Source organism: Capra hircus, chromosome 7, assembly GCF_001704415.2.
Source record: "Capra hircus breed San Clemente chromosome 7, ASM170441v1, whole genome shotgun sequence".
Classification (NCBI taxonomy): Eukaryota; Metazoa; Chordata; class Mammalia; order Artiodactyla; family Bovidae; genus Capra; species Capra hircus.
The window spans coordinates 95,498,148-95,513,635 of record NC_030814.1 but is presented as its reverse complement, the minus strand read 5'-3'; the positions used below and the strand labels follow the sequence as shown (position 1 = coordinate 95,513,635).

The window sequence follows — 15,488 nt, the reverse complement described above, 5'->3', positions numbered from 1 at the left end:
CGCTGGCCTGAGATGCCACTGTTCTGCTTTAATAGGGAATGTATAGGCATGAAGGGGCATATCCTTCCTCCACCCCTCCTCGACCATCCATGTTCTCTGCCTGCGTCCCCGCCTGCTTCCCTCTCTGCTCCATGACTGGAAGCAGGGCCCAGCGCCCTGGCTGACCTCAGCAGATGGGCAGCTCCTCCCTGTGTGGGGGCCGCATGGGGCAGGGCTGTGTCCCTCGGTGCATGACTGGTCCTCAGTTCTGCCCAGGCTCAGGCTCAGGCTGGGAGCGCAGCCATGTGGAGTCTGGGAAGGAGGTGAGGCTTAGCCAAGGCACAGGGATACCCCTATTCCGCTGCCCTCGCACACCTAGACCCCCGCCAGGCTCACCTCTCCTGAATCTGTCTCAGCCGCTGCTGCTGTGCCATCATCTCCTGCTTCTGTCGCTGCACATGACCCGTGAGGACCCACACGATGTGGTTCTGCTCATCTGCATGGGCCTGTGGGTCAGGACAGAACCCTCAGCTGGGGGCCCCCTCACCTCCCATCCCTGGATTCTGCCCAGACTCTCCCGCTTCCCACTGTATCTGTGTGATCCGCAAGCCACCGCCACTTCTTGGCCTCAGCTTTCCCAGCTGTAAAATGGGGATGAAATAGGAGTTCCCTCTATGGGATTGTTCTGAGTATGATAGAGATTGTGATGATTTAGTTGCTGAGTTGTGTTCGACTCTTGCAACCCCGTGGACCTTAGTCCACCAGGCTCCTCTGTCCATGGGATTTTCAGGCAAGAATACTAGAGTGGGTTGCCATTTCCTTCTCCAGAGGATCTTCCTGACCCAGGGATTGAACCTGTGTCTCCCGCATCACAAGTGGATTCTTTACCTCTGAGCCACCAAGGAAGCCCATGATAGAGATTATTAGCTGGTATAAAACAGTGCTGCTCCAGAAACGCTCTAGTATGCATTTATTGAATAATCACTATGTGCCCCATCCCAGCTTGAGGATTTTATCCGCACTGAGTCCCTGACTCTATTTTGAGACATAGTTGTTGTTCTTATTTACAAATAAGGCAACTGAGGCATGGGAAGGCACATGGCTTTTGCCCAGGGTCACATAGCATAGAGGCCAGGGTACCAGAAGCCTTAACTGGGTCTGGGGGGTCTGGGGGACAGAAGGTTTAGAAATGAGGTCTGATTGTGAATCGAGGTCTTGATTCCCCCAGGGCCAGGAACCCCTTACCTTTAAGGCCTCGAATTCTTGGCGGGCATGGCCCAGCCACACGCCCTTCAGTTGAGCTTCTAGCCGCTTCATTTTCTCCCGCAGCACCTGCTGTCCCCGGGCCACCTCCCCCAGTGCCTGGGCTGTGGCCTCTGCCTGCAGCTTGAGACCATCCTCTTCTATCTACCAATAGATGGTGGATGTTAGTAGGATGACCTGCTGAGATCAGCCTGATTTTAACATTGGAAATTCTGTATTCCAGGAACCCCCTCACTCCTGGGAAAACCCCAAAGGTCAGCCCAGGCATAACTCCACCATAGACTCCTACCCACCCCACAACACCCCAGCTGCAGTGCCCACCTGCATCTCCAATAGACTCGCACGTAGCTCTTGGGCTGCATCCTGGCCCTGGCTGACCTCCTTCCCCAGGAGCCCCAGCACCTGGCCATAGAGGCTCAGGCTGTCCCCGGCCTTTGTCAGCTGTGCCTCCGTGGCCTTGTACACCCCGTTGAGAGCCTGGCTCAGCTGCAGGGCCCCGTGGAAGAGTAGGGTCAGCTCCTCCTGCTGCGCTGGCTCTGGGCCACTCGTGAAACCCACCAGTGCCGGCTGGGCCGTCGTTGCCAGGGCGCACAGCAAGCACAGCACAAGCACGGGCATGGCTGGAGGGCTGGGGAGGGTGTGGCTACAGTCCCAGTGGGGCTGCCTTTTATGCCTTAACACCCCCACCTTAACTTCAGGTCAATCGTTAACCAGCCAGCTGGGTGCCCCGTGTTGAGCAAGGGCCTGGAGGTGGCACCACAGTTGCGTCAGGCGGATGTCTAACCAGCCACGCTGGAATCACGCTGGCGGGGGCTTGGGGCCAGGTGTGGGCTGGGGCACTGGTGAGAGGATAGGCCCAGGCCTGGCTGGAGAACCCTACGGCTCCTAGCCTCCATTTCCCATCTGTGGATGGGCACAACAGTAACGACAATAACAGTGAGGCTTTTATGCTCGCCAGTGGTTCACCCAGAGCTGTCCCGCTGCTATTACACAGTAGCTGGTCTATAACCTTCTCACAAGCCTGCAATGCCCGAGTCTTTGTTGACCTGGTTAAGAGCTAGGGGAGCAGGTGGTGGAGATCCTTTCAAGGCCACACAGCCTGACTCCAGGACCTCCATGTGCCCTGGATCAGTGCTCACTGCTGTTTTTCTCCCTGAATGACTGTGGGCAAGTGCTTCTGTTTCCCTGCCTGTGACTGTGAAATGCGGGATGATGTGAGGGTCCCCCCCCAATAGGCTGCTGGTAAGAAATAAATGAGTCGTTTCACGTCAGGTGCTTAGAACAAAACCCGACACACAGTTGGCCCCGCATTAGTGTTTGGTGCAATTATTGACATTATTGTTGCTTAATATCACTGATAATGACAAAGGCTCAGCTGGGAGGCTTGATGCCCTCATTATATAGTTAGGGAAGCGGAGACCCAGGGGGCTGCTGGGGCCTGTACAAGCTTACTCTGGAGGAGGGAGGCAGAACCCTGACCTCAGCCCTGCTCTTGCCTCCAACTCTCGCCTCCATTTCCCCAGCTGAGAGAGAGGCCATATAACTCCAGGGGCCTCTTCTGAGGGAAGGGGCAGTCAGGCTCCTGAGCTGGATGAGGCGCAGGTCAGCCTGGGCCTGAGCACCTGTGTGTCTCCTCTGCCTCACTGTGCACCCTCTGTGGCCCTGAAGTCCCTCTGTATTCCCACCCTCTGTCACTCTGTTCCCCCATCTGTGCTCTGAATGGTACCTGTCTATTGCCCGCTCTCTGCGCTCACATCGCCCGCCTGCTGCCCATCACTGTCCCTGACCCAGCCCTCCGTGTCCCGGTGGGGTGGCCACTGTCCCCCAGGCTCTCTGTCCCTCTGACGTGGACATGCCCCTGCCCCCGCAGGAGCCTGCTGTACGTGTACCCACACAGCCTCAACTTCAGCAGCCGCCAGGGCTCCGTGCGCAACCTCGCCGTGCGAGTGCAGTACATGGCAGGCGAGGACCCCAGCCAGGCCCTGCCGGTCAGTGGCTGGACCCAGGGGCGGGGGGCAGGGGTTGGTCCCCAGCCAGTCCCTCATGCCTTTGCTTCCCCCAGGTCATCTTTGGCAAGTCCAGCTGCAGTGAATTTACCCGTGAAGCCTTCACACCGGTAGTCTACCATAACAAGTATGTGGGCTGGGGTGGGGGACTGGTGGGGGGTGCAGATGGGCAGGAAGAGGGGTGCGGGGGATGGGCAGGCTCCTGGAGTGCAAATGGGGGCACCTGAGGCAGACAGCAGGAACAGTGGGGCCTGGCAAAGGGGGTGAGACAGGCAAGGGGGAGCCCAGCTCCCAGCAGAACCCCCAGCCCGGCCCCCTAGGTCTCCCGAGTTCTACGAGGAGTTCAAGCTGCGTCTTCCCGCCTGCGTGACTGAGAACCACCATCTGCTCTTCACCTTCTACCACGTCAGCTGCCAGCCCCGGCCTGGCACGGCCCTGGAGACTCCTGTGGGCTTCACTGTGAGCCCCCCGCCGCCTCTCCCCATCCATGCCCCGCCCTCCTGGCCCTTGTCCGGCCCCACATCTGACCCCCTGTCTCTCCCCAGTGGATCCCACTGCTGCAGCACGGCCGCCTGAGGACAGGCCCCTTCTGCCTCCCCGTGTCGGTAGACCAGCCCCCGCCCAGCTACTCCGTGCTCACACCGGATGTACGTGCCCTGGACCCCCTGCCAACCAGCACCGGGTCCCAAGAACCCCAGTCATGCCCTGCTTTCCTTCCTGCAGCACCCCTGGGCGCCTTGTCCTCTGCTGAGGTCTCATCACACCCATCCCTGTTACTAATCCTGTGTGTCTTCCTGCCCCATGTGTATCCCTCCCTGCTGTGGGGTGTCCCTCCCTTGTTAATGCCCCCCCACCTCTGCACTCACTGTTCCCCACCAAGACCCCACTGCCTGACCGCTTCAGGCCCCTGTTTGCAGCCCTGCCTGCCTGACACTCTCCCCAGAGCACTTCCTCCCCATGGGAATGCTGTGTCAGCCTCGCACAAACCCTTTCATTTGCACCAGGTCCTCTCATTATGCTGCCTTCTGTTCATTCCCTCCAGTAACATTCAGCCTCAGTCTCCCTTCTCCTATGAGCGCCCTGGGCATCCCTGAGCCTGCCCAGGGGACCCCCGTCAGTGCTGCCCACAATCCGCCCCCATCTCTGGGCTGGGCTGCGGGGCCAGGGGGCAAGGTGCCCAGCAGTTCCCCCAGGCAGGGCCACAGTCAGGCCACAGTGTCGCAATGGCTGAGCTGGTGGCCTGAGTCGGGGCGGGGGAGGGTGGGCCCGTGTCCACCTGGCGTGTCCCTCCCACAGGTGGCGCTGCCGGGCATGCGCTGGGTGGATGGTCACAAGGGCGTGTTCAGCGTGGAGCTCACAGCTGTGTCCTCTGTGCATCCCCAGGTAGGGGGCGGGGCCGCAACCCAGGAGTCTGGCCCTGGGGTTGGGCAACACTTTCCTCTGTCCTGGGAGGCCTGGCCTTGGGCCATGGACGTGACTTTGGTCAGCAAGGCTGGCTCCCAGGGAAGCTGCTGACTCAGGCGGGGGTGGCCATGCCAATGGCCATCGCAGCTGGAGCTTTGGCCTTTTCTGCATGGTCTCTCCTCTTCCCCCTGCCCCCAGTTTGCCCCTTGCTATGTCTGTGATCGCGCCTGTCTTTTTTTTTTTTTTAATTTATCTATTTATTTATTTTTGGCTGTGCTGGGTCTTCGTTGCTGCGCACACTTTCTCTAGTTGCAGTGAGTGGGGGCTCCTCTCTAGTTACGGTGCATGGGAGCCTCATTGCGGTGGCTTCTCTTGTGGAGTGCAGGCTCTCGGGCACACGGGTTTTAGTTGCAGTGTGTGGGCTTCAGTAGTTGGGGCATGTGGGCTCTAGAGCCTGGGCTCAGTAATTGTGGTGCCCAGGCGTAGTTGCTCCATGGGCATGTGGGATCTTCTCGGGCCAGGGTTCGAATCCACATCCCCTGCATTGACGAGTGGATTCTTAACTATCGGACCACCAGGGAAGCTCCCTCCTCATTTCTTTTCCATTCACTGGTCTCCGGCCTCGCTGTCTGGACCCACTCAGTCTCCCGCTCAAACCCCGGGTCCTTCCCTGCTCACCCCGGGTCCTTCCCTGTTCCTACCCCGCTCACCTGGTCCCCCACCAGGACCCCCACCTGGACAAGTTCTTCACCCTGGTGCACGTCCTGGAGGAGGGGGCCTTTCCGTTCCGACTGAAGGACGCGGTGCTGAGCGAGGGCACTGTGGAGCAGGAGCTGCGGGCCAGCCTGGCGGCCCTGCGCCTCGCCAGCCCCGAGCCCCTCGTCGCCTTCTCCCACCATGTACTGGACAAGCTCGTTCGTCTGGTTGTGCGACCCCCGGTCATTGGTGGCCAGATTGGTGAGCTGTCACAGCCTCAGACTTTAGTTTCCCCATCTAGAGAGTGGGCCCAGTGACTAGTGGTGACCTCCCATAGCCCATTTATCTCTCTGGGCTCAACTTTCCAATCTGAAAAATGGCCCCTCAGTCCCCTAGTCCCCTGACCTTTTGAAGACCACATGACCCCCTTGGGCCCTGAAATAGGAGCTTGGAACTTAACCTCTGCTCTGCCCATCAGTGAACCTGGGTCGTGGCGCCTTTGAAGCAATGGCCCATGTGGTCAGCCTCGTCCACCGGAGCCTAGAGGGTGCCCAGGACACCCGTGGTCACTGCCCACTGCTGGCTGCATATGTCTACTATGCCTTTCGACTGCCTGGCACAGAGCCCAGCCTCCCGGGTGGTGAGTGTCGGTGGGAGACTCTGGGGCACAAGAAATACCTGGGAGGGAGGCATCCTAAGCAAAGGGAAGGCATGTGCAAAGGTCCTGAGGCTACAGGCCTTGGTTGGTTTATACAAGGTATAGGAGAGCGAGAGAGAGAACTTTGTACCCCAGCCCCGGGACTGTGGTCTCTATAAATTTTATTGACAAGCGATTCAGCCAGTTAGCAAGCAGGGACTGGATCAGAGCAGCCTGGGTTTGGCTTTCATTTCTGCCTGTGAGTTCTGTGACTTCAGGCAATGCCTTTACCTCTCTTGGCCTGTCTTCCTATCTTTTAAACAACGATAATACTAGTGCCCCTCTTGTGGGAGTGTTAGTAATAATAAATGGCAAGTGAAAGTGTTAGTCACTCAGCGACCCCATGGATTGCAGCTCACCAGGCTCCTCTGTCCATGGGATTCTCCAGGCAAGAATACTGGAGTGGGTTGCCATTTCCTTCTCCAGGGGATCTTCCTGACCCAGGGATCTAACCCAGGTCTCCTGCATTGAAGGCAGATTCTTTACCGTCTGAGCCTCTAGGGAAGTCCAAACGGCATAGTAATCCATGTGAAATACTTGGCACAGTGAACACTTAGTAAAGTTGGATATTTTCATTTGCTGCCGCTGCTAAGTTGCTTCAGTCGTGTCCAACTCTGTGCGACCCCATAGACGGCAGCCCACCAGGCTCCCCTGTCCTTGGGATTCTCCAGGCCAGAATACTGGAGTGGGTTGCCATTTCCTTCTCCAATGCATGAAAGTGAAGTCGCTCCGTTGTGTCCGACTCTTAGCGACCCCATGGACGGCAGCCTACCAGGCTCCTCCATCCATGCGATTTTCCAGGCAAGAGTACTGGAGTGGGGTGCCATTGCCTTCTCCTTTCATTTGCTAAATGATTAATAATAGCCAGTAACCCCTCTGGACACATACAATATGCCGGGCACTCCGTGTATTTCATCCTTCTCAAAATTGCTATGAGGCTGAGCCACTATTACACCCATTTTATGGGTGAGGAACCTAGAGGTTTAGAGGCACAAGGTGACTTTGGGGACTTCGCTGGAGGTCCAGTGGTTAAGACTCTGCTTCCACTGCAGGGGATGTGGGTTCAATCCCTGGTCGGGGAACTAAGGTCCTTCATGCTGCATGATGCAGCCAAAAGAACAACCCCAAAACAACAACAACAACAACAAAACACACGAAAAGGAAGTGGCTTCGCCAAGGGCATCCGACTGGGAAGCGGCAGGAGTCATCAGGGCAGGTGGGCAGGGGGCTGAGCATATTCCTTCCGTCCTCAGGGGCTCCTCCAGTGACGGTGCAGCCTGCCACGCTGGCCCGTGGCCCTGGCCGCCCCGCCAGCCTCTACCTGGCACGCTCTAAGAGTATCAGCAGCAGCAACCCCGACCTGGCCGTGGCCCCTGGCTCTGTGGATGACGAGGTCTCCCGCATCCTGGCCAGCAAGGTAGGCGAGGGGCCCCTGCTGGCGCCAGCCTCAGGGTTCATGGCCGCTGTGTGGATGGGTGAAAGATTTCAGTGTTGAAGGAAAACGGAACGACAAACAGCAGCGCAGATGAAGGCTTGACCCTGGGGCCTCCCTGGCGGTCCCGCGGGTAGGACTCCGCACTTTCACTGCCAAGGGTGCGGGTTCAATCCCTGGTTGGGGAACTAAGATCCCACAAGCCACGTGCGTGTGCGTGTGCGTGTGCGTGTGTGTGTGTGTGTGTGTGTGTGTGTGTGCTAAGTCGCTTCAGTTGTGTCCGACTCTTTGTGACCCAGTGGACCTTAGCCTGCCAGGCAAGAATATTAGAGTGGGTTGCTGTTTCCTTCACACAAGCCACACAGAATGGCAAAAAAAAAAAAAAAAAAACCTGACCCTGGACAGCAGGGCTGGGCTCTGGCTGTCAGTTCGGGAGCTGTGACTTGGATTCTGAGGCTGACCCACGGATGGGTGACTGGAGCTTGAAAAAGGAGCAGCCTGTACGTAGCGCAGCGGGGTGTTTCCACATGTGCCACACGCATGTATCCACAGGGGGCGCCCATGTGCACATTGCCCACGCATATTGGAACACGGTTGCGTGTACTCGTGTATTCCATGCACAGACACATGTGGGAGGCATATACACACATACCCTGTGTGTGTTTTGTACACATGTATTGCAGGGTCACATGTGGGTGTCCACGTGGGCACATGTGTGGCCCAGGGCAGTGAGCACGCTCCGTGTTTGTCGCTGGTTTCTCTGCCCTCTGCCCACAGACACTCCCACTTACCCGTGTGTCTCCAGGGTATCGACCGCTCACACTCCTGGGTGAATGCTGCTTATGCTCCGGGAGGCAGCAAGGCTGTGCTGCGACGGGCCCCCCCTTATTGCGGGGCTGACCCCCGACAGGTGCCCTCCCTACCTGACGTGCCCCTGCACGTGCATCACCCCACCTCAGCATGGGCTCCTCCCACCTTCCTGGCTGCTGCCGACTAACCTAGGGGGGCTGCCTGGAGGAGGCGGGAGACCCACCCCCCACCTCCTGCCTTCGTTTGGGGCTGTGGCATGGATGTTGTGGATGATGTAGGCAACACGGGCATCTTCATGAGCCTTTTACTGCCACACAGACCACAGCCTCAGGCAGAGACAGAAGGGACAGAGCAGTGTCCAAATAGCATGCAAATGATGTGCAGTGACGGAAAGGGAGGGGCAGTATGCAAATAGCATGCAGATGACCCAGCCACTCTAACCTCACTTCCTGCATGGCCTCTCTCTCTCCCCTTAATCCACTCTGTTCAGGAGATTCAACTGTCCCCTTGACGCAGCAACCTGAATGATGCCCAGAGGGCAGAACTGAACCTTGGCTCCCTCACCCCATTTCAGGCAGAGGGACCCCTTCCCAGGACCCTAGTTGTGGGGAGGGGCTTTGCCATCAGATAGTCCTGGGATGAGTCCTGGTTCTGTTAGGGGCTCACTCTGCACTGTAGGCTTTTAATTTTCAGAAGTAGTGAAGACTTGCTATTCAGTGCAGCGGCCCCAAGCCTGGGAAGGAGTCAGGGCATCACAGGTAGGACTTCGTTGGGGAGAGAGATCCTCCGGCCAGCCTCATCCTTGAGCTGCTGGCTAGTCGGGGAGATTGATGCCTATCAAACAAACACACGACTATGTAAGTGCAGGAGGTGAAAACGGCTGCAAGGAAGTGAACCAAGACAGGGCAGTCTGAAGAGTCTCTCCTAGAAGGTGACCTAAAGAGTGAGATAGAGCCAGCCAGGGATGAGTGGGTGTTCCAGGTGGAGGGAAAGGCTCTGCAGAGGTTGGGAGCAAGCTCAGAGGCCCCTGGGCACCCAAGGCTAGATTCCCTGCACACTTGGCCCCAGGCCACATGTTCCAGCTTTGTGCCTGTCACCTAGGCAACCTGCACGGCTTGGCAACCAGGGGACTGTTCACAGCTTGAGCAGGGGAACTTCTGGGCAGGCTTCTAAGATTTATGAGAGTCTGGCTTCATGGGCCTTTCCAGCACCCCCCTGACGTTTTGAGCAGTCCTCCCCACAGTGCCCTCAGTTCTCTGGGGTGTCAGCTGGGCCTGGAAGGGCATACTGCAGGTGGCAAGGTGTCAAGAGGGCAGGCATTCCGGGCCTCAGGAGGAGGAGGCAGGAGGCGGCAGTGAGGCTGGCCTTGGCAGGCCTTGGCAGTGGGTGGCCCATCTGATGTAGACCAGGGAGCCCAGGGTGTGTGGCTGGGACTGTGGGAGCTGTGGGGGCCCCCTCATGCTCGAGGCAAGGGCCTGGGCAGTTTCCAGGGCTGGGCCAGTTCCATCATTGGGTCATCTCCTCTCCCTGTCAGTGGCCTCACCTTCTGACCAGCCAAGGAGGTGGGGAAAGTGGAGCTTGAGCTCTCCATGCCCATTTCACAGATGGGAAAGCTGAGGCCTGGCGAGGCCCCAAGTAAGGCTGGAGTGGGGCCAGGCCTGGAACCTGGAGCTCTCGGCTGCTCCTGCTGCCTCTCATCAGTTCACCTCCTCTGTCCTTATCTTTCTTTTCCTTCTTTCTCCTCCTCCATTCTCCCCTTTAATCCCCTTTGTCTGTGCTCTGTGCCCCTGTCTACACTCTCACTCCACCTTGTTGACCTCTGTCCATCGGTGAACTCATGGACTCACTCACCCTCCACCGTCAACCCCACTCGCACTCCCTGCCTCTGCCCACGTTATCCTCTCCATCTATGTTGATTTCATTCTCTCCACCTACACGCCCCCCACCCCCACTTTTCTCTTACTTTTGTCTGCCGGGTCCTGCTCTATCCGCGCTCACCTCCGACGGGCTCCCGTCCACATCCTCACCTGTCCCCTTCACCCTGCTTGTCGCCTCCTTACTGTGCTTTGCTTATTCTCATCTCTTCCATCACTTTCATGCCTTCTCCGTCTGAATCCACACACTGCTGTCTTTATTTATTAACACTGCTCGTTCCATCCACTCCCGCACTGTCCGTCCACATGGGCGCACCTCCCCTCCATCCACGCTGCTGACCATCTCTCTTCTCCATCCGTACCGTCTATACCCACACTAACCGCCCCCCACCCCCCACCATCCCATCCCCTTGCCATTCCATCATAGGCCATCGACCGCAGCTCTAGCCGAACCTCTTCCTGCCTCGAGAGCTCCTCCTCGTCCCCGCCCACCACCCAGCCGAGACCCACTGTGCAGAAGGTAGTCGGAGACGGGGTGGGTGACTGCACTTTGAGGCCCAGAGCTCCCTTGACCGCCCAAGTCCAGTGGGGTCTGGAGAGCCAGGGAGAGGGCACGCTGACTGCTTCTGGCCCCTCTCCTCCTGCATGGCCTCCCATTGCTCTAACCCCAAGCCATCCAGCTGCATCCTCCCCTGTCACACTGGGGGTACAGCGTGGGCGCCTCTGCACTCCGTGACCCCTGCCCCTGCCCCCAGCTGCTACATGAGGAGCTGGCCCTGCAGTGGGTGGTCAGCGGCAGTGCTGTGCGCGAAGCCGTCCTGCAGCACGCCTGGTTCTTCTTCCAGCTCATGGTGAGACTCCCTGTTCCCTGCCCGAGAGCAAGGGCCCCTGGAGAGACTCTCTTAAGATTGCACCTAAGCCCCCTGAGAAATGGCCCCAAGAGACCCCCACATGGAGATAAGAGATGCCTAAGGGAATCTCTCCCTGGAGAGCCCCTGAAACTTACCTGAAACCCCCTCCCCTGTGTGAAGGATTTTCTCCCCACTTTTCCTGTGACACCATTGAGAAACTCTACCTAGCAAGGAGACCCACCTCATCCCCAAGAGACAGAAGGAAACTATTGAGATCAGACTTGAACACGCCCCCAGACTCCTCAAGAGGTGCCTTGAACTATTCCTGCTGACAATAACTGCCCCCACCTCAATCTGGTGGGCCTTGAAGCCCCACCCTCATTCCTACCGCCCAACTTTGACCACTGGAGACCAGTTCTAGCCCCACACATGCTCTCTCTGAGCCTCCTACCCCTCTAGCTAGCCCTCACTTAGGCCCCACCCATGGCATTCTCAGGCCCCGCCCACTGTTCTCGGGCCCCACCCACACGGTCAGGTCCCAGGATCCCTTATGCCCACCTTTAGCCCACCTCAAACCATCACACAGTCCCCCAGGTTCCACCCACTTCTGGCAAGCCACCTCCACCCCCGTCCTCTCACTTGGCCCCCAGGTGAAAAGCATGACGCTGCACCTGCTCCTGGGTCAGAAGCTGGACACACCCCGCAAACTTCGCTTCCCTGGACGCTTCCTGGATGACATTGCAGCCCTGGTGGGCTCTGTAGGCCTGGAGGTTATCACCCGCGTCCACAAGGTGAGGGATGCGGGGCCTCCACGGTGTGTGGTGGGGCGGGGATCCTGAGGGAAGACATGGAGCCAGCCAGGTGGGGTGCCAATCTGCCCCGTGCTTCCTGGCTGCAAGACCACAAATCCCATTCATTGCATGGGTCCGTTTACTCAACATCTGTTTCTTAAAGCACCTACTGTGTGCACAGCCCTGGGCTGGGAGCTAGAGACAGACGGTGGTGACCAAAGCAGACCCAGTTCCTTGCTTTCATGGAGCTGTTAGGGAGAGATTTGAAGGAGGTAAAGGAGCAGTCTGTGTGATATCCAAGGAAAGAATGTTCTAGGCAGCGGGAACAGCAGTTGCAAAGGCCCTGGGACAGGACTGCCTCTGCTGGAAAGCAGTGAGCAGTTAGAAAGCCTACGCTTCAGGCTGCAGCGGAGTTAACCAAGGATGGGAATGAGAGTTGGGGAGGGCAGGGAGGTGCCAGGGCAGATCCATTAGCCCTTAGCAACAGTGCCAGTATACAGTGAGTACTCAATAAACGGACATTGATATTTGAAACTTTTGACAGTTATCCAGACGTGGAACCACTAATTCTAGTGCTCACAGGAGCTGTGCAGACAATAATGATAATAATAAAATTATGCGTTTGTTGAGCACTTGCTGTGTACCTGAATACTTTAGGTGGATCCCATCATTAAACTCTCCCTGCAGCTTCATGAACTTAGTGTTATTATTTTTTCCATCTTACCAGTGGAGAAACTGAGGCAGAGAATGACTAATAACCTGATATCACATGACTGGGATATCACATGCAGAATGGAGATCTGAACCCTCACCACCAGCTTCAGTTGGGAGAGTAGGGCTTCTGGTGGACCAGAGGGCATGTGTCCACTGGCTATGGCCAGAATGTTCGATTTTTAAAATAATTTTGTTTAATTAATTTATTTTGATTTTTTGTATAACTTTATTTAATTAATTTATTTATTTTGGCCTGTGCTGGTAAAGAGAGGCTCGCACCTTTCTCTAGTTGCGGAGAGTGGGGTCTGCTCTCTAGTTGCGGTGGGCAGGCTTTGTGGTGGGCAGGCTTCTCGTTGTGCAGCACCGGCTCCAGGGCATGCGGGCTTCAGTAGTTGCGGCACGTGGGCTCCGTAGTTGTGGCTCCGGGGCTCTAGAGCACAGGTTCAGTAGTTGTGGCACATGGGCTTAGCTGCTCTGAAGCATGTGGGAATCCTCCCGGATCAAGGATCAAACCCGTGTCTCCTGCATTGGCAGGTGAATTCGTAACCACTGAGCCACCGGGGAGGTCTAGAATGTCTGATTTCCAGAGAAAGGGGACTTCTGTATTTGATGGGAATTTTCCAGATGTTTGAAATGCCAGTCCAGCCTAAGCTGGCTCTTGTGCAATTCCCCGTGACCTTTGGGCTGATCTCAAAGGCCTTGACCTGGTTGCACTAAAGTCTCCCTAAGAGCTAAGTTTCATATTACGAGGAAACCCCCCTTCAAGAGGGCTCGGGGAAGAACAGCACCCTTGAGAAGCAGCTTCGTCACAGCCACTGGGGGGGCATCGGTGACGGGTCCCAGCGGTCATTCCTTCACTGGACATTTATGGAGCATCCAATTATATCAGGTTCAATGCACCAGGCAGACCCTGTCTCTGCCCTCCCGTGGACTTGGAGCTCAGGCGGGTTTTGTATTTTGTCTCTGTCACAGGACCTGAGAACCCCTGAGGCTAACTTGTGAGGCCATAGGGTAACTCACGAGAACAGGAGGGCAGCTGGGCCTTGCGGCCATGTCAGCCTCCTTGCTGTTCCTCCCCTTGCTGGGCACTTCCTGCTCCGGGGCCTTTGCACTTACTGTTCCTTCTTTCTCGTCCTTCAGCCTCCCCTCTCTCTTTTTTTCTTAATTAATTTGTTTTTGGCTGTGATGGGTCTTCATTGCTGTAAACGAGTTTTCTCTAGTTGCGGCAAGCAGGGGGCTATGCTCCATTTCCAGTGCTCAAGCTTCTCATTGTGGTGGCTTCTCTTGTTTCGGCCACCTGATGCAAAGAGCAAACTCATTGGAAAAGAACCTGATGCTGGGAAAAATTGAAGGCAAAAGGAGAAGAGGGCGGCAGAGGATGAGATGGTTAGATAGCATCATCAACTCAATGGGCATGAATTTGAGCAAACTCCCGGAGACAGTGAAGGACAGGGGAGCCTGACATGCTGCAATCCATCAGGTCGTAAAGAGTCAGATACGATTTAGCGAATGAACAACAGCTCTTGTTGTGAGCGCAGGCTCAGTAGTTGTAGAGTATGGACTTAGTTGCTCCAAAGTGCGTGGGATCTTCCCAGTCCAGGGATCGAATTTGTGTTCCCTGCATTGGTAGGCAGATGCTTAACCACTGGACCGCCAATGAAGTCCCCAGGCTTCTCTTGAACTAGCATCCTGTTAGGTGTCTTTGAAACATGTTACTTTTATCAGTTAGGGCAGAGGTTAATTTGCTTGAATATCGTCACAAGCGGTTTAAATGTGACCAGAGTTTATTCCTGAGCGTAAGTGGGTTGCAGGGAGCTCTGCACTGTGGGCCTGGCCATCTCAGTTCATCATAGTACCCACCATATCAGGTATTTCAAGGTGGTGGGAACAGGAGGACCCGCCACATCACTTTTCTCAAATTCCATTGGCCAGAATATGGTCACATGATTTTTCTCCGTTGCAAGGAAGGCTGGGAAATGTAGTCCCTACCCAGCTCTGAACTCTGAGAAAGGGCCCCAGTACCTAAGAGAGGATATGAGGGGGGGTTAGCAGCCAGTCTCTGCCATCTGCGTCGTCTTACTGAAATCTGGTGAGAGAGGGGATTTCCCTGCTGGTCCAGTGGCTAAGACTCGGTGCTCCCCATGCAGGGGCCCCAGGGTTTGATCCCTGGCTAGGGAACCAGATCTGCAACTAAGACCTAGCACAGCCAAATAAATAAATACTTGTAAAACTAACTAAATAAAATCTGGTGAGAGAAGAAAACAGAGTGCCCTCAACAGAGCTGGATGGAGAGTAGACACCTACCTGGGGGGAAGGGAAGGACTAGTCAGAGAGAGGAGGACAACCAGGAAGGCCAGGAGGCTGGAGCTGAGACAAGCGCATGTCAAGGAGGCCCAGGGCTTTGCGGCAGTGACCCAGCTCCTGGAGGTCACTGGTGGCCTTGGCGAGAGCCAGGCCCAGGGCAGGGACTGAGGCTTGATGGGGCAAGTGGGCGTGGGCTGACAGGCCCTGTGCCCCCAGGACGCGGAGCTGGCCGAGCGCCTCAACGCCAGCCTGGCCTTCTTCCTCAGCGACCTGCTGTCCCTGGTGGACCGCGGCTTCGTCTTCAGCCTGGTCCGGGCTCTCTACAAGCAGGTAGAAGTGGGCGTGGTGGGCACGGCGCACCTGCAGGAACGTGGCGGGGCTGGCAGTCCTCCAGGGGATGTGGGTGGGGGGTGGGCAGAACCACGTTAATGTCGCCTGCCAACCCCTCCCCTGCAGGTGGCCACACGGCTGCAGTCGGCCCCCAACCCGGCAGTGCTGCTGACCCTGCGCATGGACTTCACGCGCATCCTGTGCAGCCATGAGCACTACGTGACCCTCAACCTCCCCTGCTGCCCTCTGTCGCCCCCCGCCTCGCCTTCGCCCTCTGTGTCCTCCACCACCTCCCAGGTGGGTTGGCCTCACTTCTGACGCCTCTTCTTGACCCATC

At 56.9% G+C, this 15,488-nt stretch overlaps 2 protein-coding genes across 6 annotated transcripts in view; one reads left to right on the top strand and one right to left on the bottom strand.

Annotated features, from left to right (window-relative positions):
• Positions 1-15,488, top strand: part of DOCK6 (dedicator of cytokinesis 6) — a 48,097-nt gene that overhangs the window by 18,016 nt on the left and 14,593 nt on the right. For 3 of the 5 annotated variants that reach the window (XR_001918353.1, XM_018051104.1, XM_018051106.1), the window contains exons 15-27: positions 3,113-3,230; positions 3,305-3,375; positions 3,569-3,707; positions 3,794-3,895; positions 4,545-4,631; positions 5,378-5,609; positions 5,827-5,988; positions 7,299-7,462; positions 8,283-8,387; positions 10,917-11,012; positions 11,663-11,803; positions 15,038-15,151; positions 15,278-15,448. Coding sequence is in view for 4 of the 5 variants with exons in the window: in XM_018051104.1 (XP_017906593.1) it covers positions 3,113-3,230; positions 3,305-3,375; positions 3,569-3,707; positions 3,794-3,895; positions 4,545-4,631; positions 5,378-5,609; positions 5,827-5,988; positions 7,299-7,462; positions 8,283-8,387; positions 10,917-11,012; positions 11,663-11,803; positions 15,038-15,151; positions 15,278-15,448 (1,702 nt within the window). In the remaining variant the exon portion in view is untranslated. Of the gene's footprint in view, positions 1-3,112; positions 3,231-3,304; positions 3,376-3,568; positions 3,708-3,793; positions 3,896-4,544; positions 4,632-5,377; positions 5,610-5,826; positions 5,989-7,298; positions 7,463-8,282; positions 8,388-10,588; positions 10,682-10,916; positions 11,013-11,662; positions 11,804-15,037; positions 15,152-15,277; positions 15,449-15,488 lie in introns of all 5 variants that reach the window. The other 2 variants (XM_018051107.1, XM_018051105.1) reach the window with 2 other exon arrangements.
• Positions 9-1,947, bottom strand: ANGPTL8 (angiopoietin like 8). Its single transcript, XM_005682377.3, has 4 exons — positions 1,564-1,947; positions 1,225-1,386; positions 376-485; positions 9-291 (listed from the first exon to the last, which is right to left on the bottom strand). The coding sequence occupies exons 1-4, from the start codon at positions 1,858-1,860 to the stop codon at positions 264-266; spliced, it is 597 nt and encodes a 198-aa protein (XP_005682434.1). The 5' UTR covers positions 1,861-1,947; the 3' UTR covers positions 9-263.

Coding starts and splice junctions, on each gene's coding strand:
- ANGPTL8 (XM_005682377.3), bottom strand. CDS start 1,860: ATGCCCGTGCTTGTGCTGTGCTTGCTGTGCGCCCTGGCAACGACGGCC. Junction 1,387..1,563: donor CGAGTCTATTGGAGATGCAG/GTGGGCACTGCA, acceptor ATCTATTGGTAG/ATAGAAGAGGATGGTCTCAA. Junction 292..375: donor CTGAGACAGATTCAGGAGAG/GTGAGCCTGGCG, acceptor CCTCCTTCCCAG/ACTCCACATGGCTGCGCTCC.